The 26,536-nt window shown below is 45.4% G+C and overlaps 1 protein-coding gene across 1 annotated transcript in view; it reads right to left on the bottom strand.

Annotated features, from left to right (window-relative positions):
* The window catches only part of LOC142578403 (uncharacterized), an 84,543-nt gene extending 59,773 nt beyond the window's left edge, over positions 1-24,770 (bottom strand). The window contains exons 1-3 of the mRNA XM_075687793.1: positions 24,428-24,770; positions 14,130-14,352; positions 2,711-2,888 (exon numbers count right to left, since the gene is read on the bottom strand). Coding sequence (XP_075543908.1) covers positions 2,711-2,888; positions 14,130-14,352; positions 24,428-24,770 — 744 coding nt within the window. The remainder of the gene's footprint in view (positions 1-2,710; positions 2,889-14,129; positions 14,353-24,427) is intronic.
* Between the last annotated feature and the right edge of the window lie 1,766 nt (positions 24,771-26,536).

The raw sequence follows: 26,536 nt of genomic DNA, 5'->3' as shown, positions 1-26,536 counted from the left end.
GCATCTTCGCTGGTGTCGGATGATGTTCGTCAGTTCGACTAACAGCAAGCACATCTGGATCGGTTACGGCTTTTGGTTTTATGGATATGGGCTGACGGAGAGGCCCCGGGCTGGTCCATTATATGGTGGGCACTGCGGCGACAGCTAGCGACCTCATTACGGTGAACGGGACGGTCGTCGAGGGCTCCACTTAATTGAGGCGAGGTAGTCGGCGATATTGCGAGGGCATTCACCTTGCTGCGGGCGCGGAGCGTTGACGAGGAACCCTCATAGTCCCATTTTGCTGTGAGGGGACCGGCGGTAGACGTGGCCCACTTCTCCGCAGTAATAGCACAGCGGACGATGGCCGGGGGAGCGCCAAGCATCGGTCTTTCTTGGAATGCTACGCTGGACTACGGTCGGGAGTGCTGGCAGCGGCGGCCTTAGACGACGGTGTAAGTCATCGCTTCTGGCTGGGGCTGCGCCTCAGGAACCTACCAGTGAGCAGTGTAGTTACTCATTGACCCTGTCAGAGACTGAGGCCACCTGGGTATTCGGCGAAGGCAAGATATTCAGCAGTTCTTTGCGAACACTGGCCTTGATGGTCTCTTGGAGGTCGTCTGAACCGAGTGCTTGGATGGCGCGCTGCGGTGTGAGCACAAGGAGGTCAGATTGCCTTGTGCGCATTTCCAGAGTTTTCTCAATTGTCGATGCTCGTGTTGCAAACTCAGCTACGGTCTTCGGCGGGTTGCGGACAAGTCAGGCGGAAAGCGCTTGCTTGACGCTCCGCATCAGCAAGCGGTCTCTTTCCTCATCCGACAATTCCGTCTGAGTGTTTTGGAAAAGACGGGCTATCTCCTCCGTGAATACTAGAACGATCTTTCTGGGCAGCTGTACTGCCTATTCTAGTAGAGCTTGGGCTCGCTTTTTGCCCAGGACGCTTGTAAATGTCTGCAGGAAGCCGCTTGGGAATAGGTCCCGCGTTGTTAAGGTGGCTCCTCAATCGTCCTGGTGGCGTCTTCCTATGAGAAGAACACGTGGCACAGCTTATCCTCAAAGGTCGAGTTGTTGAACACTGAGATCTTCTCGAAAGACTCGAGCCAGGTTTCCCGATCCTTCGACGAGGTCCCAGAGGAGGTAGGTGGCTCCCTCGGTTGTTGTAGCGCGATTCCTGCCGTTGTGGTCGTTGGCTTGGTAACGATCTTCCTGGTCGTCTCAGGAAAAAGTACATTTTCCAGCGGCAGCCCTTGGAGCCTGCGGCTAGCTCGCTAGTCGCAGGCTCCAAGGACCCATCATCCACTATGCAACTAGTAGTTGCATAATCAATCCTTACCATCTAGCTCACCTTTCTGTTGTTCTAAACGTTCCTCGTTAGTCCTTCGCGACGTTGGTGCTGTCTTCGTGGTTCGGGCTTGCGTCACGGCTGTGAGGGGGCGTTCGGCACATAAACGCACTAGGACCTCAGCCAGACGTCACGTAATAGCTACCGTGAAGAAAGGAGCAAAACTGTGAATGACGAAACTAACTTTTTATTGAGCGAAGCTGCGCCCTCAAAAATTGGCTATACTAAAAGACCAACGAAATTGGCGTACACGGTCGGCGATCGTGAAAAATCTTACCTGCGGAGCGAGAACGTCGGCTTTTATACATGAGTCGTCGTCAGTTCCAGAATGACCGCTTACGCCCGCGTATCGTCCACAAAGTTCTACAGCAGTCAGATTAGCCAAGGTTGAGCGACAACCAGACCGCGGATAAAACCCGCGATAACATTGGAGAAACTTCCGAAACATCCTGCCCCGAGCGATGCTTAACATTTTTTAGCCGTTGAAAAGCAATCAAGCACACGTGTCTATATATATATATATATATTGTATGATGCATCATACGCACGACTGCATCTTGTTTGTCGTGTTCATTAGTTATTGTATATCACATGTGCTTTCAGGTGTTTTTTTTCTTGTTTGGTTTCTTGTTTTCTCAGATTCTTCCTTGTTATAGTATATTGAACCCGAATATTGCAGTTGTGATGAACTACCTAATTCCTTTGTTTAGTGAAATCAAAACCTTTGCAATAACACACTTATGATTATATAATCTATTTATATTCTTTGTTCGCAAATACTACCATATGTACTTGCCCTTCCTGTTATAATCCCATGAGGGATTGACAGTATGTGAAAATAAATAAATAAATACATAAATAAATAAATAAATATATATATATATATATATATATATATATATATATATATATATATATATATATATATATATATATATATATATATATATATATATATATATATATATATATATCCTTGAAATCTATTCGCTATTTCTGAACTGTACAAGAGGGACATAATAGAGCATCACAATTAAGGTAATCACATCATATCATTTCCATCATACATTCTGTTTTCGCAGCATTTAAGGGGTAGTTTGCTGTGATCAATTCAGTGTAGTATTTGATCTTGCGTTTTACCATCGGCACTTTAGAACAGGCAATGTGTAGCCCCACATATCTTGCATTTTCTTTTTTGAAGCGGATGCCTATCTACACCTTGTTTCTTATCGTGGAGAAAAAACGTTGTATTTTGCACAGGTTGTGTAGTGAAAGAGGGAGTTCCGTTACCGTCTAGCGTACAATCCATGAACGCCTTTGACAAGGGTTTCTAAGCAGCTTTGTGCGACGAAAAGCATAGCCAGATTCGTAGCAGATTACGACACTCACCTGCAATCCCGTCGCTGCTAACCTCACAGCAATGGAAGCAACTAATCTTTTGAATGAGATACTTCCGCTCACTTGACCATAGTGGTATATCCGGTAGCGGTCCCACAGTTCATCTAAATACATCTTCGTGGATACGTTGCTGGTAAGTTTCGTCATGGTGGCTTGGTGGCTGCATGTTCTGATAAAAGAAAGCGTGCGCGAAAGAAACTGATCAGAATCATCTCAGATGATTACACGGCTGAGATGCTTGCAATGGCAATATCATTTTGTTCTTTACGTGGAGTTGGTGTCTTGTTCTTGATTTTGTTCTTGATGAAGAGTTGAATAGGTTATGGCAGTTGGCCTGCTGCCATGCTTCCTAGATTCAGCGCTTTGACAGCGACCTTTCGCAGTCATCGACTGAGATACGTTCATGTTTGCTTGTGCGCTCTTTACACCGTGCTTGTTAATTTTGTTTAGAAGCTTATGCGGCCGATAAAGCTACTGTCCACTAATTTGCTATCACAATCGATGCTTCATCTTTCGGGAGAAACTGTGAATTTTTATTAGGGATGTGAAACTGGTGAACTGTATGCAAACTTTCGAAGCTTCATTTTTTTTCAGATTGCAGACATTGTGTGTTTGCCACGCGGTGAATCACATCACCCGCAATGGTAAACACTAGGCCGAACACGTGGTCGCATTTATACATATGGAGCGGCGGGAAACGAGCTGTCATAAGTATTGTAGATTCTGTCTTGTGACCTGCTTTAAACCAGGTAAGAATGATAAAAGTATCCGGTCAAAATTGTTATAAATGATTCTGCTAAAAGATATGAATAATCGTATAAATGGTAGAATAAAAACGTATTTTGCTCTGGAAATATTACTCGGAACCTGAGTGATGCCGACATAAGTGCAGCGCCATCAATTTAAATCTTTCTCGTGTATTTGGGCAGTTTTGGCGCCAGATAAGTTCTCAAACTTTCTGAGTAAAGCATTTCGATCATTCACAAGCCAGTGTAGGCCATCAATAAAAAGATCTTATGTTGGTCTGTACTAATGGTTATCGAAATTCATGACGTCTACTTTAACCACTACTGGCAGCGTTCCCACCCCGATCTCGTTATAGCACCGCTTATGCCTTTCCAAGCTCCCTACTAACGGAAAAGAGAGTTTTGTGCCATTGTTACCAAGCGTCTCTACAGGTTCTGTATTTCGTTCCACTTCTTTCTGTAACGCCTTAGAGCGTTGAAAGTACAAAAAGTAAATAAATAAATAATATTGCCTAATTTAACTTCTATCTTTAGTGCACCTCGTAATATAAAAATTCTTCTCCTCATATAAATTTTGTGAATGAAATTGTCACATGTAGAACATTTAGAATCTTGCACCACATGCACATCAGCGCAGGTAGTGCAGCCAGACAGCCCACCACAGTGGACGACAACAGCATAAACTCCATAAAGAAACAATCGAAAGAAAAATATCTGTGAAGGCTTTCGCTGTTAGCATAAAACACAAAGCCAAACTAAGGTTTTCTTTTGCAATGAACCGCTACTCTTCGAACGATTTCTAATGTTACGACAGACAGGGGCGGGAGAGGGGGGTGGAGTGCTCAGAAATGCTGCCCGAAGCTGCCACCTGCTTGTTTCAAGTGCATTTTAGACTCGGGTAAAGCAGCGCTGAAATTGTACCATGAAACATTTGTGCGCCCATTCTTGTGCTTTTTAGCGAATCGCCGAATTAAAGTACCAAGCTTAAATTAGTCTATTATGTAACACATTGCAGCACATTTTATATGTCCCAGTTTGAAAACGTGTGCGAAGTGTAGCATGGTATTAGACGATAAAACTGAGACTATTCTTATCGCCGAAAGAGGCGTGTAGATCACGTGGTGCAACTGGTGAAGACAGGTGCGTCTAAATGGCGCACCAGTCTTCCGAGTGCGATGGTTCAAGACTATGCAATGACTATTACAGCGATATCTTCCATATTTCGCATTTCATTACTTCGCCTTCTTTTGTAATCCACTTTTCCGCTCTTCTCCCGTCGAGTGCTGATGGACTCGGCTTGCGGCAGCACGGCCACAGTGTGTACGTAAGCTTCAATGGTCCCAGTACAATGAGGCCGCCACATCATGCTTCTGTGACATGAACAGTTGTTTCTTCGACGTCCGAAACCGCGTTATTGGACATGCTGTGTGCTATTACTATCAAAAAGTTTACACAAACTTGATAAATTTTTTTCGCCTAGATTTTCGCACTAGCACATTGACAATTACGCGACTTTCACATAACTTACATCAATGAATTTTACTGGCCAAATTTGGGCCCTTTGTTCTCTTTCTTTTTTGGTCGATGTGTCCTTAGAAAAAACTGCTAAAGGCAGTTTTTCCCCAAAATTGACTTCTGATTTCTCATACCCTCACATCTCTATTGACTTAGAGGGTATGTTGAAGGGGCAACACGGTCGTCCAGGTGTTCTCTGAATATTGTTCTAATGGATAGGGAAGCAGCAAATGTGGTTAAAACACGTGCTAAATAAGTGATCCTGCAGCGACATTTCACCTTAAAATGTCAATGTGAAACAACTTGAAGAGGAGTTCACGTTCGTGCGAACCCTTCATCCGTCTTTCAATAACGCCACGCGTTTTATTTTTTGAAACTAGAACCGTGGTGCGAGAGTATCTTCAATGAAATTGAATCTGGGTCTTCAACCGCTAGCGACACGTCGAAGAATTTCCCACCTTTAATTTTTCATAAGCTATATCACTACCCTACACTTCATACAAAATTCATGTCGTGAGCAAATAACCTATCTCACCGTACTCATCATCAGCATAAAGTTAGTATCGGTGCTTGTAACACGATATACTTTTACAATCATTTTTGCCACGTACGTCGAAAGATTGCAGTGAACTTCCTTCTGACATTGTTTCCATAAATAACAGTGATACTTTTCTAAAAGCACTAGCTAACACTGCATAATAGGAAACATTTGTACGAACTGCTGTTGGTCCTTTATTTTTTCTTATTTAATGCTACTTTTATATGTCATGTTCTATTACTGTACTTATCCTACATTGAGCTAACATTGTATAATAAGCAAATATTGTGTATAAGCTCGTAATTTATTTCCTTCTTATTTGTTGTATAACCCGCTCCCCTCTCTAATGCAGAAATGCCCTGTGGGTAAATAAATAATTACAATAGCAATGATAGCAGGCGACAGCTGCTCTGCTCGAGTCAACAACCTCCAAACCCCTCCTGATGAAAGGAAGGGTCATTTTAGGATATATTGTGCAAAGGCAGGAAATGCGGGGTCACCATTGTGCAAACTGCTCCAAAAAAGTCTCAACTCACAGCGCATGTCTCGCTACATGCAAACGTGTACTCAATGACGCACCATTGCTGTCCCCGATGCATTGTGTCCGTAATTCTTGGACGCGCTATATAAAAGCCGTGCAAACCAGAGAATATGGAGGATGGACCGCATCTTAGGACCACTCTAATGAAGCATGGTTTCAGGCGTGTAGTCTCAGGGGAGGTCAAAGTCCTTAAAAAATCTGTATTACCTTAGCTCGGTTTACAGTGCTAGTCTGATCGCCGAGACGAACATACGAAAAGAAAATGACGCAAGGTGACCATAACGTATTTCCAGCTCCTGAAATTACATCTGGCGCTTGCAGGACACAAGAACATGGCCTTTAGAAATTGCCTCGCTTACCCCAGAAAGAAGTTGCGGAGAAGGGCAATTACATTTCGTCACTAGTTTGTTCTACTAGACTGCTGCACGGATCATCATCATAATAATCATCAGCCTGTTTTATGTCCACTGCAGGACGAAGGCCTCTTCCTGCGATCTCCAGTTACCCCTGTCCTGCGCCAACCGATTCCAACTAGCGCCCACAAATTTCCTAATTTCTTCACTCCATCTAGTGTTCTGTCGTCATCGATTGCGTTTCCCTTCTCTTGGTACCCATTCTGTAACCCTAATGGCGCAACCGCTATCTAACCTGCGCACTACACGACCTGCTAAGCTCCATTTTTTTCTCGTGATGTCAATTAGAATATCGTCGTGCATTGTTTACTCTCTGACCTAAACCGCTCTCGTTTCGTCTCTTAAGGTTATGCATAGCAATCTTCGTTGGATTGCTCTTTGCGCGTTCCTTGGTCTCAAGCGTTTTTGTGAGTCTCGAAGTCTCTGCTCCATATGTCAGCACTGTTAAAATGCTCTGATTGTACACCTTGCTTTTTAATGATAATGGCAAGCTGCCAGTCAGGAGCTTGCAATGTCTGCCGTATGCGATCAACCCATTTTTTTTTATTCTTCAGCGAATTTCCTTGTCATGATCAGGGTTCCCTGTGATTAATTGACCTAGGTAAACGCACTCCTTCACAGACTCTACAGGCTGACTGGCGATCCTGAATTGTGGTTCCTTTGCCCGGCTATTCATAATTATTTTTGTCTTCTGCATATTAATCTTCAATCTCATTCTTACACTCTCTCTACTAAAGTCCTGAATCATTTGTTGTAATTCGTCTGCATTGTTGCTGAATAGAAGAATGTCATCGGCAAACGGAAGGTTGCTGAGATATTCGCCGTCGATCTTTGCTCCTAAGCCTTCCCAGTTTAATAGCTTGAATACTTCTTCCAAGCACGCAGTGAATAGCATTGGAGAGATTGTATCTCCCTGACTGACCCCTTTCTTTATAGGTATCTTGTTGCTTTCCTTTTGTAGAATTTAGGTAGCTGTAGAACCTCTGTAGATATTTTGCAAGTTCTTTACATAAGCATTCTGTACTCCTTTATTACGTGATGCCGTTATAACTGTTGGTATTTCTACTGAATCAAATGCCTTTTCGTAATCTATGAAAGCTGTCTAGAGAGAATTATTATACTCTGCGGATTTATCGATAACCTGGTTAATTACATGCATGTGATCTATTGTAGAGTATCCCTTCCTGAAGCCAGCCTAAAGTTCAGTGTTGCCCTTATTCTATTGGAGATTATTTTGGTAAATATTTAATATAATACTGGGAGGAACCTAATGGCCTCAAATTTTTCAATTTTTTAAAGTCTTCCTTTTTTGTGGATTAGTACAATGTTTGCAGTCTTCTACTTTTCTGGGACCTTTACAATCGATAAACACTTCGGGAAAAGAGCCGCCAGCTTTCCAAGCATTATGTCTGCTTAATCTTTGATTAAGCGACTCTTAATACACTTCTCCTGCCGCTCTTCCTCGTTTCATGTGTTGGAAGGCACTTCTGACTTCATGACTAGTTATAGGAGGAGTTTCTGTATCCTGTTAATTCTGTTTCTAATTGAAGTATCCTGACTCCTCTGGGTACTGTACTAGTCAGCATAGAATTCTTCCGCTGCTTTTACTATGCCATCAAGATTTCTGAACATATTACCCTGCTTATTTTTTAGTGCATACATCTTGTTTTGTCGTAAGCCAAGCTTTCTTGTCACTGATTTCAGTCTACGTCCATTTTTTACGGCTTCTTCTGTCTTTCTCACGTTATAGTTTCGAATATCACTTATTGTCGCATTGTTGATGAGTTTTGACAGTTCCGCGAATTTTATCTTATCTCCTGAGTTGGACACTTTCATTTTGTGCAGTTTTTATTCGGTACTTTGTTACTCGGGGAGTTTGCCTACTGGTTGCCTTGGTGACTTGCCACCCACTTCAACTGCTGCTTCTGAAGCCAACCTAGTTACGCTCTCATTCATTAGCTCTATGTCATCATCATCTCGCTGTTCCAAGGCTACGTATTTGTTTGCAAGTACCAGCCTGAATTTGTCTGCTTTTACCCTTACTGCCTCTAGGCTGACCTGTTTCTTCTTGACCAATTTTGCTCTTTCTCTCGTCAAATTGAGCTGAATCCTTGCCTTCACTAACCTATGATCACTGCACTTTAACCTATCTATCACTTCTACATCCTGCACTATGCTGGGATCAACTGCGGATCAACGGATGAACTGCACCTTAAAAATTCAGGTAACAATTCTTACACTCACCAGATGCTCTCAAATGCTTCCAGCCTATTAGTGGGATGTGTACATGGTTTACCATGCAACACTTAATTGAAGCTAAAAAATTGGCCGTTATAAACTCTTCAGTGAGTATATATCGCAATGAAGAGAGCAGTTTTGTTAGGAAGTGAATCAATTGCGTTTACTAAAATGCGCCTGCTGGTGGGTCCAGACTTGTGAGGCATTTCAGTTGTGACGTAGCCATAATAAAATTTAAGGTAATTATTTCGCAGAACAGTGCAAGAAATAAAAGCTGCGGTGGAAGAAGGAACGGAAAAAGCCCTTCGTGGTGCTTCCGCGGCTTCTTCAATGGCTTCCACTGCGAAGGCTACGGCGCAACAGGGCTTGACCACAGCGCTCCGCCTACTGAATGCCATAATTGCGTGCAGTTAAGAAGGAGGCTTAGCTGGGACGTTCCTATGAAATACAAGGACAAGGATAAATAATTTTATTTGTTCAAAGGGTGCACCAATTTTGATCGAGCTTGTTGTACTTTAATGAAAAAGTTAAAATCTAATGTCTGTTGGTTGCGAACTTTTGATTTATGTCGTCAATATTTTCATAAAGGCTGTTAAAAAGGCAAATTTTCAGAAAACGAAACTTTCACGTTTACAAATATAAGTCAACAATAAAGAGCTATTGCACAATTCTGAAACCTGCACCTAAAAGTAAATCTAAAGCGCCCGAAATTGATATAGTATACATGGCTCTCAAGTAAACCACTTATATATGAGTGTAATTTTTGCAACACCCTTCTAAACAATATAACAAATTCACATAAAAACTGACATATCGAATTTGCCCGCTTTGAATGCTCTAACGGATGCAGTTTACAGACCTGTAACTCATTCCTGATGCCGAGCTACTGATTTATAAAATTCGCGCTTTGAATGTTTCTAACGTAGCAATTTTTAAAACTTATTTTAAAGAATTCACACCCTAAAACAAAATTCCGCTTCCAACAGTAAATCGAATTTAAGTTTCTCTCTCAAAGCGACAGTTTAATTAATATCGGCTAAGTGGTTATGTCAGAAAAACGCTACTTTGCTTTGCGTGTATTTCAATAGGCGGCATCGGAGTTGGATCCGAGCAGACTGTACTAGAATGAGGTCGAGTGACCCGGACGGCGCTCACCCACTCTGCCGCCACGTGTGGTAATATGTTGCGAAGGTGCTGTGAGCAAATTGGAATTAAAACCCCTAAATAAAAATCAAAGGCAGCGCCATGATTTGAAGAATGCCGCCGTCCTCCTGCCATGTGCTTTCCCTCGACTCTCGGCCCTCCTATTGGCCGAACTCCGCAGCTTGTTTTCGCGCGCTTTTTTCTTGCTTGTTTTTTGCTTTCGCCGCCATCGCGGTGCCAAATATTGCGAGCCGCGTATCCAACAATCACGTTTCGCGCCTTCTTTGTGCTTTTGTAGCGCGTTCAGCGTTCGCGATGCCGCGTTGCTGTGCCTTCAATGCAGCACAATTGAAAGGGGCGGCAAACGACTATTCCGTGCTCCATCTGCCAAGCGATACGCGGCACGGATGTAGGTGTGGCTTCAACAAATCAGCCGGACTGATTTCAACCCAGCGCAATGGGCCCAGCTCTGTAAGGTAAGCTACGGATTATTCGCTCATCCCTAATCGCACATGCTGCCAATTGTATACGGCTTGGTTCTTCGCTCTCCTAAGTGCCGTATGTTCGCGCTGCATTTATCTGCAACTTTCGTGCCCGACTGCAACCAGTTCGTCTACAAACGCTACGTGCTTTTAAGAGCGTTAGTTCTCACTCATCACGTTTGTCGATTTCTTCGGTCCGGCTACCACTTAGCTTCGGCGTGAAATTTTCAGTCCGAGGAATTCAAGGTGGCGGCCCTCATAGTAAAGTGATATAGCAACCCAATTGGTGATTGATTGGTGACGTCCTTAGTACATCGATTTGGTGATTGATTGGTGACGTCATTGATAAATCGAAGATGGCGGCCCCCATAGTGTATCAATGACAACCCAATTGGTGATTGGTGGCGTCACGTGACTTTGACGTCATAATCCAAGATGACGGCGAAATTCTGGAGCCAATAAGGACGTCGTAAGTGAACCACGCCAGTTTGACGTAATAATAGAAGACGGCGGCATAGTTTCGAAATCTAAAATCGAAGATGACGACCAAATTCAGGTACAAATGATGGCGACGTAATGGTCCAATATTGATGATAGAGGCGGAACAACGTGATAATGACATCATGGTCGAAATGACGCCATAGTTTTGGTTTCCAAGATCTAAGATGGCGGCCACTAAAATTAGTTGTGCCCGTACACACCCCACAATCATAGATCCTATAACGAGGCAGTAGTACAACCGTCCCATTACGGGACTGATATATATATATATATATATATATATATATATATATATATATATATATATATATATATACATATATATATATATATATATATATATATATATATATATATATATATATATATATATATATATATATATATATTTCTTCCGCTGTATATACTCCGACAACAATGGGTACCCATCCGGGGACAGTTGTGTACCAAATTCGGTGTGTAAATAAAACCCTATGGGTGGTGGTAAATAAAGAAAGCCAGAACGAAATACCAGATAAACATTGCATACGTGGAGTTACTAATTGCAATGAACACAGATCACATTGAGAGGCGAATTCTAGGCCCACGCTGACTCTCCAAACGAACCAAATTCCGAGTTCGGACGTATCCTGAGGGGTTTGGTACTCGCCAAAGGTTAGACGTATACAAATGGGACCGGTACCAAACAATTTGTCTTGAAGGGATATATCGGAAAAGATCGGTAGATTAAACTAATCACGTGAGCGAAATTTCTCCGACAGATGCCGCTAGGCGTCGATCGCTCCGCTAGGCGGCGTGCATGCAGGCGTATGTAAATAGCCGCAAAAAAACCCTGTGTGGCCAATCAAGATACCATCGCCGTCGTATCCTAGTGTGTTTCCACGAATGGAAGTCTGCCTGCGTTACTCGTGGGTGATTTCAATCGCAAAGAAAGTACCTTTCAGGCAAGAATGGGAGACTCGTTCGGCCTGAATCTAGACTCAGTCGTTAACGAACCGACTACCCAGTAGGGAACTGTGTTGGACTTTGTTTTTTCTGACTTCGTTGGAAGGGGGTCGGAATTCGTCGTGGCCAGAATAGGTTCCATACCTAACTACTACACTGATAATAGTACAGTGTTTTTGCTAATTAAGAACAGCCGAGAATGTCAATCTATGTATGACGACGAAAGTGTTATGGAATAAGACAGTTTGTCCTACCAATCAAGTGAAGAATTTGATCAAGGCGCCAGTGAAGCAGATGTTGAGCAGTTACGTGTGTGATAGTTGTTTGCAATATGTACAAGCGATATGTTTGTGAGTGTGTTTATCATAGAGGAAAATAAACGTACAAACTCGTATGTCCACTGATGTACCTCCCTTTAATCTCTTTCATATCTATTCTAGTAAACCAAACACGCACGTTACTTCAATGTCTACCAGATGGTGGCGGGATTTTTTGTCGACTCGGTCATGCATTTCATGGCGCTGTCTTTTTTTGGCCTCAATGTATGCGAACAGCACATTTTCAGTGTATAGCCGTACGTTAGCAAGGTGTGATGGTACGTAGGCAAACAGGTGCGCTCATGACGCTTCAAAATTACAAGCCAATATCGCCCGTTAGCGCCTTATCCATCCACATCGAACCGTTGTGAACCGCGACCAAACGTGCTCGGTCGGAGACACCGCCGTATGGACTGTACCTTAAAGCGATCTGCGATGCCGACAAAGAACGCCCAATGCTGATATAGCTTCGCGCTTTGTGTTGTCGCCGCTTGCTTAGCGTTGAAGAGAGACGCGCCGAGAATGCCGAGGGCGTCTCCTAGTACAGCACCGCGTAGGGGAACCAAAGTTGACAGAAGGGAGAGTGAAAGACCGCGCTACATTTATTTCATTAGGGGATTAAACTGGATTGGGGCGGGGCGCTCTCCGCGGCATATTAAATGTGCTTTCGCTGTGGACGCCGAGGCCGGTTGTGCTATGTGTCCTCTCAAATATTTTTTTTATTTTGAACAGCAAATTTCTGTTTTCACTACTTTGCGAAACTCGTATATTTGAGGCATGCATTGTACAACTAGACCTTGTCAACGTTGCTTTCATTATGGCGTGCGTAGCCTGCTATCCAACGCTCGTTGGTTGCGCAGACACCCTGTTTTTGTTGTGGAGAGCTTGTACTATACTTCTTTTTAATATCTTTAGCTGCTTTGGTGCGCCGATGACTATTGTCAGCTATTACCAATTATAATTTGAAACTGCCGTGTTAAACACAGATTTATGAAACTAATGCGTATTTTGTCACAGCAGCTGCACGTTAAAGGTGCACGTGCTGTGTTGTGGAGAATTTAAGAAATGAAAGCAATGTCACTGCACGAACATTGCTTAACCGATGAACCAGCTTGCCCGGTAGATCTCTTACCCGTGCAAAATTATTCCTGTAACCGACCAGCATAACCGGGCCTCCTCACATCTGTTCGTCCAGTAAACAAAGGTAGCCGATTTCGGATAAGCACAGCCGAATTTCCTCGCGAAATTTGCTTTAAGGGGAAATCTTAGCTGGGGGCCAACTCTGATTTCCCTATCCAAGTACATGAACAGTGCAGATGTCTATTTATGAGAGAATCGCTCGTCCGATTTTACTAGACGTTATTGCACATGAAAGAGACACAAACCTGCTGGTTACTCGAAAAGAAGCAGAATTTTAATTTAGGGTCTGGAACTTTTTTTTAAACCTCGCCAAGGATAGGTAAGTAACAAAAAAGGTATAGCAAAATGTTCGCACATGCGTAACTTCTCAAAAAGAAGAGCATCGTAGTTCTCATATGGGCACCTTTTACAGCATCTAAGAACTGACGTATTCGATATGCGAATGTGTGGCCTAAGCGCAATTATTTCAATGTTTAGGAAAGGTACTCCCTTCTAAAATATTTGGGTTATATTTCACACTTTTATGTAAGCGATCAATTTCGTCCGTATTTCATGCACTTTATGCAGTTTACAAAAGAGTGACACATTTTTTTAATGCTTCATTGCGCTGTTATGGACATCACACTTGAACATAATTTTTTACAGTTCGGAACACTTAACAACACTTTAGAAAAAAAGTGAGGGCCTAATAAATATCTGATTCAGAGAGTCCGTACGTTTGAGTTTCTTTTAAACACTGCAATCTAAAAAATTATTGGTAGGAGATTTCCCGTGTAAAATTATTTCTCCTTTCCTATTTATTTAAATAGAACCTCACGAGTTTAAGATCTGTCCGAAGATAACAGGCTGCAACTGTTCTATAGTAATTGCCATCGATGTAAATGCACTTACTCCTGCTCGATTCCGATTCCAAATTCAGAGTGCTTGGCCTGCATAGAAGTATCTAGGAAGTACTGGAAGTCTTCCCTGTAGGGTGGTGCCAATGTGGAACCGTTCCTGTACACCGAGTCGAACGTGATTATGGTGCAGAGTCCGTCGGGGGGAAACGTGTACGTCGACCTCTTGAAGCCAGCCCGTAGTGTGCACAGCAGCGATCCCTCCGGCAGCGGTGCCTCTGCAAAGGAAACACGTAATTGAGGGAATGCGTGCAGTACAAAAATTAACGACACATGTCATACCCCACGCTCTACGTACGCGCACCACGCGCTGAAACTCATTTCTACTCTTTAATTTTACGGCTTTAATTTTAATTCCTAGGCTTTAAGCATAGTAGCGCCACTGCCTTTTTCCCTTTCCAGATTCCGGTATTTAAATGAGTCAAATACGCCTTCACTTTTGCCTGGCAACTCGCCGCGGTAGCTTATCGGATATGGTGCTGCGCTGCTAAGTAAGAGATCTCGGTAGCGGCGGGCGCATTTCGACGGGGGAGAAATGCAAAAACGCCCATGTCCTGTTGAGTGGGGTCACGGTAAAGGTACCCTGGTTGTCAAAATTAGTCCGTAGTCTCCCTTTGCGGCGTGACTCGTGATGAAATCGTGGTTTTAGCACGTAAAACCCAAGAATTTTACTTTTGCGTGGGGGCACCTTTACCTCACAAGGAGATCAAGAGCTTGTTATAATGAACAAATTGCAGATAATATTATGCGGCGACATCGGAATATGTACCGCACAATTTCTGGAAAAGAAAGAGACAGTCTGAAGACGCCTGGTTCGCGCGCGCGAGAACACGGCTCTATGCCGGGGTGCTCATTATCTTGGCACGCTTGATACACGAGGCGCATGTAAGAGCTCCTGTAAAGCTCTCACGTAAAACCCTGCCTACAGGGTCCTCGAGGTATATTCAGTAATAGGCGCTTAAGGGCGGGCTGGCTCGTGCAGGAGACCATAGCTGGGGTCCGGGATGGTTTAGGCTGATTCCGTACACGTCGGAGACAGAAAAGTTTAGGAATCGAAGTTGAATCAATGATAAATGAAATTCTCAAGAATGTGGACATACGACACACCTGCTTTTCAATGCTTTTTCAGAAGCCCCTTTTCAGAAGCGAACGTCATTAGAAGACGAAAATGCAGAGCCGTGCAGTAGCAAGCGCTAAAAGAAAGCATAAGCGTTGAGCTATGCATGCGCAGGCAAAGGTTGTTTCTTGAACCCTTATTTCTGTGCAGATGTGAACGCTGCCAGTTATACAGCGTGTTTCAGCGAACATTTTCAAAAATCTTCACAATTTGCCTGTGGCAGATATCACAATTTTAGTTCATGAACTGGTCTACTCGACGCAGCGGACAATACTTGAACAGAAATTGAGATCTTGATCTTGATGTTGATTGAGACTGATTAATAAAATTCACTAATTAAGTTTATAAATAATTACACTATGGCCCTTATTACAATTTACAAATTCTAGCCGTGGAGTTTGCAAGGCCAATTTATTTGAAACGAATTTTCAAGTTGACGCCAGTTTCGATATATAAGTTCCCGAACTTTGCGGAGAAATGCATTGGCGTTCTAGTTAATTTGTTAACAAAGCGTCATTTCATACACTGAAGCACACAAGTAACTGGCACGCCAAAGCATTTCTTCGCAAAGTTCGGAGCTTGTATCTCGAGACTGGTGTCGTCCTGCGAATTCGCTTCATGAGGATCCGCCTTGCGAAGTCCACTGCTAGAATTTGTCAATTGCAATATGGTTCGTAAGATTAGTTACAAAGTTAATTAGTGGATTCTTGTTAATTAGTCGATTTTACGTTTCAGTTTTTGTCCAAGTAGTGTGCGCCGCTTCGGGTAGACTGGCTCATAAACTAAAATTGACCTATCTGCCACAAGCAACCTTTAACCGATTTTGAAAGTGTTCGCTGAAGCACCCTGTATACTAACTTAATACCTGTTGCACAAGTACAAGCTTGCGTAACATTCATATACCGGGTACGCAAGTTATTTGAGGAGATGGGTTTCAATCGCCATAGACGGTAATACTCTGGTTACACCTGTCTAGGCGCTGAACATTGTCAACGCCAACCCGTCTGTGACCTATCTAGCACATTTATTCCAGGCTACTAGCTTTCAGTCTGACACTAGAGATAAAGTACAGTTCCCTAGTCGCTTAGCAAGCAGACGTCAGTCACTAGGAGAGGCCGCCAGGCTCTTAAATGTCGCAAAATTCATTATTTTCCGGGTGAGACAAGAGTTTGTGGCCAAATAGAATTGCGACAAAGGCAACTCAAGCGCTGCCAGTGGTCATACGTGATTCAGACAGTGGTTGGATTTCTCCAGCACGTGGAGATCATGATGTGTGAGAACCCGGAAAAGCCGTTTATAGCCACTGCTTAACAGTTTCAGGCGGAAGAATAAAAACTCAAGCTTTTTATGCATAATTTAATTCGGTGTCACTCCCTAAGTTATGGATTTTCTTGTGCCCACAATGCCGGCTCTCACCCGCAGATTGCATGCTTGCGAACTTCTGCGACCACGCAACCCTAACTACGGCATTCTGGTTCCGAATACTTTAACCTGTGCGCCGCTATGTATGGCGGGTGTTACTGATAGAACTACTAACAGCCACTCAGCGATAAAAACTTGTAGACGCCTCCTACTGTGGAAGCACTGCCTAACAAGAACACGCAATATTTCATCCGAGTACATGGATATTATCGAAGCCGAATTCAATCTATGCGCTGCGAGCTGCAGCGCCCCCCGCGGCCTCCGCAAGTTGTTTACCAACGCGGCGAACGGCGCAGCGGTGCGTCCTGCCGACCACGTTCCGACGAGCGTGCTTTCATGGCGTTTTTGCCCCTCACACTTTTCTTGCGGGCGGGAGGACAGTGAAAATAAATTTTGCGTTGGCCGACATATTCAGCTCTTTTGCTAGATTTACTAGCCGTACAGGCTCCCTAGTAGATGCTTGAAATTGCCGATAACTTCGTTAAATTGAAACCGCGTCACGAATTTACTCCGCTAAATCGCGAAACAAAATACATATTGCACCTAACAGCGGGAAATAAAAATAGTTCGTTACGTCGCGAATTTCGACAAATTAAGGTTACTTATATCGCAGATTCACTGTAGTATTGATTATGTAATATTTCGCAAATACATTGCAAATAATGTATAGCAGAAAATTTTACCCACCTGGTATTCAGAAAATGGAAAGTTTCTGCCAATCCACCACACATTGCACTGGACCTTTTATTAAAAGCGCAAAGTGAGAATTAGGACCAACTAAGAAGACTGTTTCCTGTCAAAGTGAAGGCTATGAGAATAATACGCGGTCATATATTTCCTGTTTATTAGGGTGACCTTCTTGGTTTCTGTGCACAGCAACATGGTGCCAAGTGCTTGCGGTTACGGCTGAGTGAAAAAAAGGTGTTTTCTATAGCTTAAATTGTGGCAGATGGTACCACTGCTTTACAAAGTAGGCACAAATGAAAGGTACTCCTGTTTATATTCGAGCACGGAACGCTGCTATTTCATCTACAGATAGTGCCAAATAATACTCAGTGCGGAATGCACAGGTGTATAAATTTTATTGCGAGAGATCGTACTTAGCCAATAAGTGTAGCGCATCGAGCAACGCAGCGTGCTATAGTTTGTCATACCCACTGTGCATATACCATAAAATATACCCACTTTTGCCTTGTTACATTTTGCCTACGACTCGCGGTATAGCCGGCGCGGATGCATAGTACGCCGGGGCTTCGTTCAAAGCGGCAGACATTTTGGCCCGTTCAGCGCTGCCGCAACGCCTCCCCGCCAAGCGCGTCCAGGCATGTTTCAGTGCCACGTGTCTTCGTGTGTGCGTGTGTGTGTGTGTGCATGTTCGTGCCCACGCTTGTCAAACCGCGGTAGCCGGGGAGATGAGCTCCCCAACTGTGAAGCGAGGAGGTCTGACCGGCGCCGGCCCGGCGGATGCGTCACCTTCTAGTCTCAACGTGCCCGAGCGGCGCCGTCACGTGCGCCCCATCCAGAGCCGTTCCTTCTTGCCCTCAACTCCGAGAATATAAAAGCAGCTGCCCCCGTACGCCAAGAGAGAGGCCCCGATTTCTTCCGTCGAGTAACGTGCTCTCCCGTCTCTCCACTTCCGTCGACCTGACCGGCCGCTCTTTCGCGATGCTAGAATAAACAAGTTGTTCTGTTAGCAGTGGACTCATGCTTTGCCAGGACCTTCGGATGCTTCCAGTTGTGCCCCAGGCCGCCAGGCCAACGCTACCCTTGGGGCTTGCGACCCATTTGCAACAACTGGTGCCAGCGGTGAGATTGCAACTACTGTTTGCCAGCGGTGAGATCGCGGCAACGGAGGCCAGCAGCGAAGATATGCGGTCGACTGTATGCTGAGCAGCAACGACCATCCGGGAGCAGTGCAACGAGCCCTGTGTGATGACTGGTTGCTGCAGCGGAACGACTGCGCTGAATTCTTGGCTGCGAGGTTTGGTGAGTGCGGGACTTTCTTCTTCTGAATTTTGCCAGGCTTTTGTAGGTGTCAGAAACAGAGCTTGAGCTATAATAATTGCGGTTCTCGTTGCTGCCGGGTTAGTTTGCGGCAAGACAATAGCAGGCAGTAGAGAAACCAGCATTCAGAGCAGCCATGGAGTGGAAGTCGTTGCGCAAACCGAAATTGCTGGAGCTTGCAAGAGAGTTGGGTCTGGATGTCTCAGACAAACTGAAACCAGAACTGCTAAGGTCTATTCTTGAGTTAGAAGCTGAGGATGACGAGCTGTTGGAATGCTTTGAGACCATTGAGGAGAGGGAGCGCGAACGTAAAGAAGAGCGCGACCGTCAACACGCTTTGGAAATGAAGCGTCTCGAGATAGAGATGGAACGCGCTCGTAATGGAAGTCAGGCACACGGTGCAGGAGAACGAGTATCGTTCAAAATGACTGATCTGATGCGGCCGTTTAAGGTTGGAGAGGACATTGGTTTGTTCCTGGTTAACTTTGAGCGAAAGTTCGAGAAGCAGGGATTCTCTCGGGAAAAGTGGCCACAGCGCTTGCTCACTTTGTTACCCGGCGAGGCGGCCGACGTAGTCGCTCGGTTGAAGAGAGAGGAGGCAGAGGATTTCGACAAAGTGAAATCGAGTCTGCTAAAAAAATACAGGCTGCCAGCAGAGGCGTTCCGTCGGAAGTTTCGGGAAAATGAGAAAGGCAGAAGTGAGTCATATACAGAGTTTGCCTACAGGCTTATGTCAAACATGCAGGAGTGGCTCAAAGAAGAGAAAGCGTTTGGTTACCACGAGAAAGTTCTGCAGTGTTTCGGGCTGGAACAGTTTTATAGTCGGTTACCTGAGAACGTGCGGTACTGGGTCTTGGATAGGCCAGACGTTAGTACGGTGGCTAAAGCCGCTGAGCTAGCCGAGGAGTTTGTGACGCGTCGGGCTCGCGGAGCTAAGGACGGTCAAAAGGGTGAATTTGGCTCCAAGTTTGAGAGGCCGATGTTCACGCCCATGAGAGCAAGGGGGGACACACGTAGTGCGGATGCGAGTGAAAGCAGTCCGACCGAACGTAAGGAGACGGCGGCAGCCGAAGCCGAACGCAGAAAGCGGTTCGAGACGAGGCAAGCGCGCGTGTGTTATACGTGCCAGAAGCCGGGTTTTTGTCATTATGCAGCACTGACGAGAACGTGAAGCTTCTCGAGCCTTACATGCGAGACCTCTACGTGAACGGGAAAGAGTGCCGAATACTTCGCGATTCCGCAGCTACAATCGATGTAGTTCACCCCTCTTACGTAGAACCCGATATGTTCACGGGCGAGTGCGCATGGATCAAGCAAGCCGTGGAACTTCATAGCGTGTGTCTGCCCGTAGCAAAAGTGCTTATTGAAGGACCTTTCGGAGCACTTGAGACGGAGGCCGCAGTGTCATCTATGCTGCCCCCCCAGTACCCGTACCTATTCTCGAAAAGGTCCGATCACCTCCTGCGCGAGAAGGGGCTTTTGTTTGGTGAGGCTACCGTTCAGGCCTTAACCAGATCGAGAGTTCGGGAGCTCGCTGCAAAGGCGGTAGTTGCGGGGCCGACGTTGTCGAACAATGAGAAAGGGTCGGAGGCGCAGCAAGCTGATATTCAGAGCACGTCCGAACTGAATAAAATTGAGCCTGTAGCGTTGAAGGCACCAGATACTGGAGAGGAAATGCCCGACACGGGAAAGTTAGAAGAGCTATCTGCAGATTTGCTCATCGCGCCTACGTGAGATGGACTTAATAGGTTGCTAAAAGTCAGCCGGTCGGCTTTGATAGCCGTGCAAAAAAGGATGGCAGCCTAGAAAACATGCGCTGCAATTTCAAGGAAGGTATCGCCAAGAAAAATGCTCGTTTTGTGGAAAGAGGTGGGGTCCTGTACCGAAAATATCTACACCGCAGGGGAGTGGAGTTCGATCAGCTGATCGTGCCTCAGTGCTACCGTCAGGATCTGTTCCGCTTGTCGCATGGACGTTCGTGGTCCGGACACCTAGGAGTTAAGAAGACTAAGGACCATCTCTTGCAAGAGTACTATTGGCCAGGGTGTTTTAGTGATGCAGACCACTTTGTGAGGACATGTGACACCTGTCAGCGGGTGGGCAAACCAGGGGACAAATCGAGGGCGCCGTTGAAGTTGGTACGTATCATTACGGAGCCTTTTAGACGGCTCGTTATTGATACAGTGGGACCTCTGCCGGTAACAGCCACGGGGTACAGGCACATTTTGACTGTTATCTGCCCAGCGACAAAGTTCCCTGAAGCAGTGCCGCTTAAAGAACTCAGCTCAGTTGAGATAGTCAGTGCACTACTGTCCATATTTGCGCGAGTTGGTTTTCCTGCGGAAATCCAGTCAGATCAGGGCAGAGTGTTTACTAGCGCTTTGACGACAGCCTTTCTCGAAAGGTGCGGGTTAAAGCTGTTGCACAGCTCAGTGTGCCACCCACAGTCGAATTCTGTTGAGAAGCTACACTCCGTCATGAAGCGCGTGTTGAGAGCATTGTGGTTTGAACGACAAACAGACGGGGAGCTGTGCCTGCCAGGGGTGATGTTTGCATTAAGGACCGCGCCGCATGCTGCTACGGGGTTTTCGCCAGCTGAGCTGGTCTACGGTCGCTCGCTCCGGTCCCCGCTTCGCATGCTTTGAGACGGATCACTGCCCTCTCCAATGGCTGCAGACCATCTCTTCCATAAATGGCCGCCTCCTGCGCTGGAGCCTCGGTTTGCAACAATATTCCTTTGAGGTGCGTTACAAAAAGGGGAGTCTCAACGGTAACGCCGATGGCTTAAGTCGAGGCCCCTAACGTAGGAATAAGCCTCAAAGTTATTGGTTACTGATGTTTTTCATTACTGAGGCAGGATTTTTTAACATATTGCTTTTGTTTAGTGTTTCAAAGTCATGACATGCTTCCTAGCGCAATTTTCCAATTTGTGGTCGCGTTCTGAGTGCTGCTAGATTACTGTAAGGAACTAGGCAGTAGTATAAAAGGGGAAAGAGCCTGGCATGGCTTAGTGAGGGTTGTGTCGGGCTTGCTGACTGAGTGGTTGAGTTTCGGCGTAGTTCTAACGCTTGCTGGGAACGAGAACAAAAATGGCAACTCTCCCGAAGTCACTTTGCAGTGTCCTGTGTGAAGCTGAACGTGAGAACGAGGCCTTCTCTGTGCGCTGCGCTCAAGAAATGCCGAGGGACGACCGACTTCGGTTATGAGCATCATCGAGCGACATCCCTCCGGACAGCGGATGCAGTCCTCTGACCATCGGGATCTCCTTCTCCCGGCGGGGCGGTCTGTTACGTTTCGCCTACGACGCGGGTATAGCCGGCGCGGATGCAACGGACGCCGGGGCTTCGTTCAAAGCGGCGGACATTTTGGCCCGTTCAGCGCTGCCGCAACGCCTCCCCGCCAAGCGCGTCCAGGCATGTTTCAATGCCATGTGTCTTCGTGTGTGCGTGTGTGTGTGTGCATGTTGGTGCCCACGCTTGTCATAGCACGGCAGCCGGGGAGAGGAGCTCCCCAACTGTGAAGCGAGGAGGTCTGTCCGGCGCCGGCCCGGCGGATGCGTCACCTTCTAGTCTCACGTGCGCCCCATCCAGAGCCGTTCCTTCTTGCCCTCAACTCAGAGAATATAAAAGCAGCTGCCCCCGGACGCCAAGAGAGAGGCCCCGATTTCTTCCGTCGAGTAACGTGCTCTCCCGTCTCTCCACTTCGGTCGACCTGACCGGCCGCTCTTTTGCGATGCTAGAATAAACAAGTTGTTCTGTTAGTAGTCGACTCATGCTTTGCCAGGACCTTCGGATGCTTCCAGTTGTGCCCCAGGCCGCCAGGCCAACGCTACCCTTGGGGCTTGCGACCCATTTGCAATAACTGGTGCCAGCGGTGAGATTGCAACAGCCTCCAATTTTGTGTTTTATGTAGAAGCATAATAAATGAAAGGAATACTAAAGGAATACTAAATACTAAAGGAAAGCAGCTGATGGGTCACTGCGAGTTAAATTTTGGGGGGCGCATTATAGAAAATACGAAGTGCGTAAAATTTTTAGGCGTATCGTTTAACGAAAACCTGTATTGGTCCATTCATGTGGATACCCTCAGAGCCAACATTCGTAGAGCGACGGGAATGATTGACATGTTAAAGCATCTTATTCCAATGAATTTAAAGAAACAGCTATATTACACACTAATACACTCTCGTCTACACTATTCACTTCTGGTCTTGGGAACTACTACCAAAACTAGCCTTATGTCAGTATATAGGCTGCAAAAAAGAGCCGTAAGGGCAGTTGGTAACCTACCTGTTCTTGCACACACTAAACCATTTTTTGATAAGATTGGCATACTCCATATAGACCACCTATTTTTGCATAAACTATCGCTCGAGGCGTTCCGTCTCCGTCAAGCTGATCACATACAGTTTAATCAGACCTTCGCCACCAAAGAAACTCCGTATAATCTCAGACATGACCCAATATCTATACCGCTTGCTCGCACGAACTACGGGAAACAGGCATTAGACTTTCAAATATCAACCTTACTAAACAATAATCACACAATCCTGGAACAATTACAAACCTCGAAATCAAGCTTGAGGTTCAAGAAATCTGTTAAAAGGTATTTTCTTCGCTGCTTTATTGTATAACTTCCTTAAGTACCAAAATGTCATTGTTTTGTTTTCCTTTTTAACATGTTCTGATTGAGATTCGAATTATTAATCGCTTTTGATATGTTATCATATTTCGAAAATTGTAACACTTGTTGTGCTGTTGTTTGCTTCAGAGTGTCAACATGCTTTGGGTGCTGCAGCCTTTGTCAGGCAAGAATACTGCCTTTTGCTGCAGCACCTGAGACAGCTGTATGTCTCAAACAACAAATAAATGAAACTGAAAAAAAAATGTTTTCGCATCTTAGTATAGCGAATTTTCGATTCCATAACTTAATACAGTAATGGCTCTATTCAAGGAATAAATTCAATCGGACAATACTCCATTTGTTTTTCGAAAATATCAAATGATCCCACACTTATAGCATTCACATATGTGCACAGTGCCTCACCAAGGGAGCGTTAGTGACCGCCACCCATGAGCATAGTGGTGCATTTGCAATATCTTTCTGACTATGACGTCACTTAGCCTACGAACATTTTAGGGGCACGCAGCCGGCTGATTAGCATTTGTTGGCGACGTGATAGGACCTAACCTGCAGGAGTGTTCATCCTTGCTATGAAGTGAATGAGAAGGGGTAAAGAGGGCCCAGCTTCATGTTGGTCAAAACCATTTGAAACAATGGGCAATGCTGTCATGGAAAACATAGGATAACTGGCTCATTGTTCATAACGGAAATGTAAAAAAATAGCAAGGTAAAGAACAAAAGACGGGGAAAGCAATACTTGTGAGTAATAGGTGCCGAACCCTCTGCATTAGGCGGAATAGTCGCGCGATATTCCCGCTAGCGCTTTACACAACAACGACGCAAAAACACACGTATTGTTAGGCAATGCCACTTTGGAGCGCCGAATGTACGCCGCACCAATTCCTACAGCACTTATCCTTGGAGCACCAACGCTTGCTTGACTCGGAGGGTGCGGGTGCGACGTATGTGTGTCAGTAAAAGTATTTTAGTACCCTTCGGCGTTAATGTTTTAGCATCTCTGCGAACAATTCAATTTTGTGAACGTTCCCCACTGTAGTGCTCTTCGAAATGCGTTGCAATGCTAAAGAAGGACGTCTGCCTAGGATAATTGGCGCAAATAAACTTACGAGTTGTCGGGGCTGGTGTCGTTGTTTGGCCGGCAGCGGGTGGTTTGGGGACTACAGTAGTTGTCGACGGCGCCCTCATCGGTGTCGGTGGTTTCCTAGCTGGGGTGGGTGGTATCACAACCGCTGGTGTCGGTGGTGCCGCGGCTGCTGGCTTCAGTGTTGTCGCAACCACTGGTGTCGGTGGTGCCCCAACCGCTGGTGTCCGTGGTGTCGCAACCGCTGGCTTCGGTGTTGTAGCAACCGCTGGCTTCGGTGTTGTCGCAACCACTGGCTTCGGTGTTGTCGCAAACGCTGTTTGAGGCACAAATGTGCTGTCCAAAGACACCACTCCAGGGGGCGTCATCCCAGAGGTTTGTGGGGAGACTGAAATAGTTGTGTAATTTGATGTCACTGCGGGCATGATTACGTATATTAAATCGCGCGATAGCATTGAAGTGGACAATGCGCGTTACAACATTTCGTTATCCCACTACAAACGTAGCCAATACATGTGTTGATGTACTCTAAGGCCTACTTACAAGCACATATTGAAATAATAGCTTATTTCTCTTTGTGGTACACTTTTGTCATCACAACGAGCGGACGCCGAAAAAAAACTTCTCCTTTCTGCAGCATGAGAAATAACCTGCGCCGTTAAGTCACTCGCCACTAGGACGAATGCATTCTACATAGAAAAATGGAAAACACCAACATTAAAAAATTTTTAAGACAACGGTTTAAAAGTCCCTGAAAACGACTTACTTTCATACGTCAAAACACAAGCGAGCTAAATAGAATATAAAGCACTGATGTAACAAGACACTTCTACTGATACATACCATAGAATGAGTAGGCCAATAATGTAAGCATTTCTATAAATAAATAAAGAAATGGCTACAACACTGATCAGCTTGAGCAAGTCGGAGAGGTAAATACTAAACATTTTAAAACATGTAAAGGTGGGTAATCAGGATGCCCCTTCGGATTTCTTCCGCAAAACTTTATTTGCATTGAGAATATTAAGTTAGCTAGGTAAACAATGTGTATGATGGGCACTGTTGGGGACATGTAGTGCGACAAAAGAAAGGTTAGAACCATTGGATAGCATGTCGGATTTGGCAAGCAGGTATGCAAGTTTTGTTTGAATAAGGGCAAGAGTTTGCCATTTATATCGAGATATGCGGTTTTGTACACGCTCAACGACTTGTAGGGATACAACCTGAGTGACACTGAGGATATAACAAGCAGTGAAGTAAGGGGTAGTGTACTGTATTGCCTGCGCGCACACGGGCCTCTTAAGAGTAAGGGCTAAAATATTCGCAGTTCCGCCCGAAAGGCGAACCACCGATTGCAGTAGCAAATTAGTAGATAGCTGTAGGAAGTAATGATACTAGTTCTGTCGGCCGTATAAACTTGTCAACATTCGCTTACTAACTACATTAACAACGGTATAATGTGTAAGCGTGACTCAGTGAGGACACAGAAAGAAACACACACACAGAGACAGCGCTGTCTGTATGTCAGCTTCTTTCTGCGTCCGTGTTCAGTCGCGCTTACACATTCTATCATGGACTGAAACCAACTATCACGCGAACGCGTTTAACTAAAATAACAAGCACGGCGTCACGCACGCACAGGTAACCTTAAACGCAACTCCCCCGATGAGCGCGGGAAGTTGCTGTAAAAATTCTGCCGTGAGGAATCACGGCAGCAGCAATCTAATTGACCTTCGCGCATCTCTTGCTTCAGAGGGAACGAAGCGTCGAAAGCAAAGCGCATACGAAGCTGCCGGTACTACGTGCACTCTGCAAACGTCGCAGAACGCTTTGAACATGAGGCCCGTGCGGGCGCGCACTTAGGCCACGTCGCAGATTGCTTTCGAGACACGAACGCCGGCTACCCGTCCCTACAGCGTCCGCCATTCGCGTGACCAACGCCGTAGTAGACGCCGCAGTTGTCTCCGCTTTGTACAGAACGGCGGGCGACAAGGACAACGAAGGACCCTAGCAGCGGCCATAAAAGAACGCCCCACCTCCCTCGCGCGACCACACATCCGGGCACGCATCCGGGCAAGCACTGAACCGCGTTCCTCGCCCGCGGACGCGAGATTGAACCGCGTTCGCAGGCTCA

The sequence above is a fragment of the Dermacentor variabilis genome, chromosome 4, assembly GCF_050947875.1.
Source record: "Dermacentor variabilis isolate Ectoservices chromosome 4, ASM5094787v1, whole genome shotgun sequence".
NCBI lineage: Eukaryota > Metazoa > Arthropoda > Arachnida > Ixodida > Ixodidae > Dermacentor > Dermacentor variabilis.
Note: the sequence above shows the minus strand (reverse complement) of the source record. Positions and strands in the feature narration are given on the sequence as shown.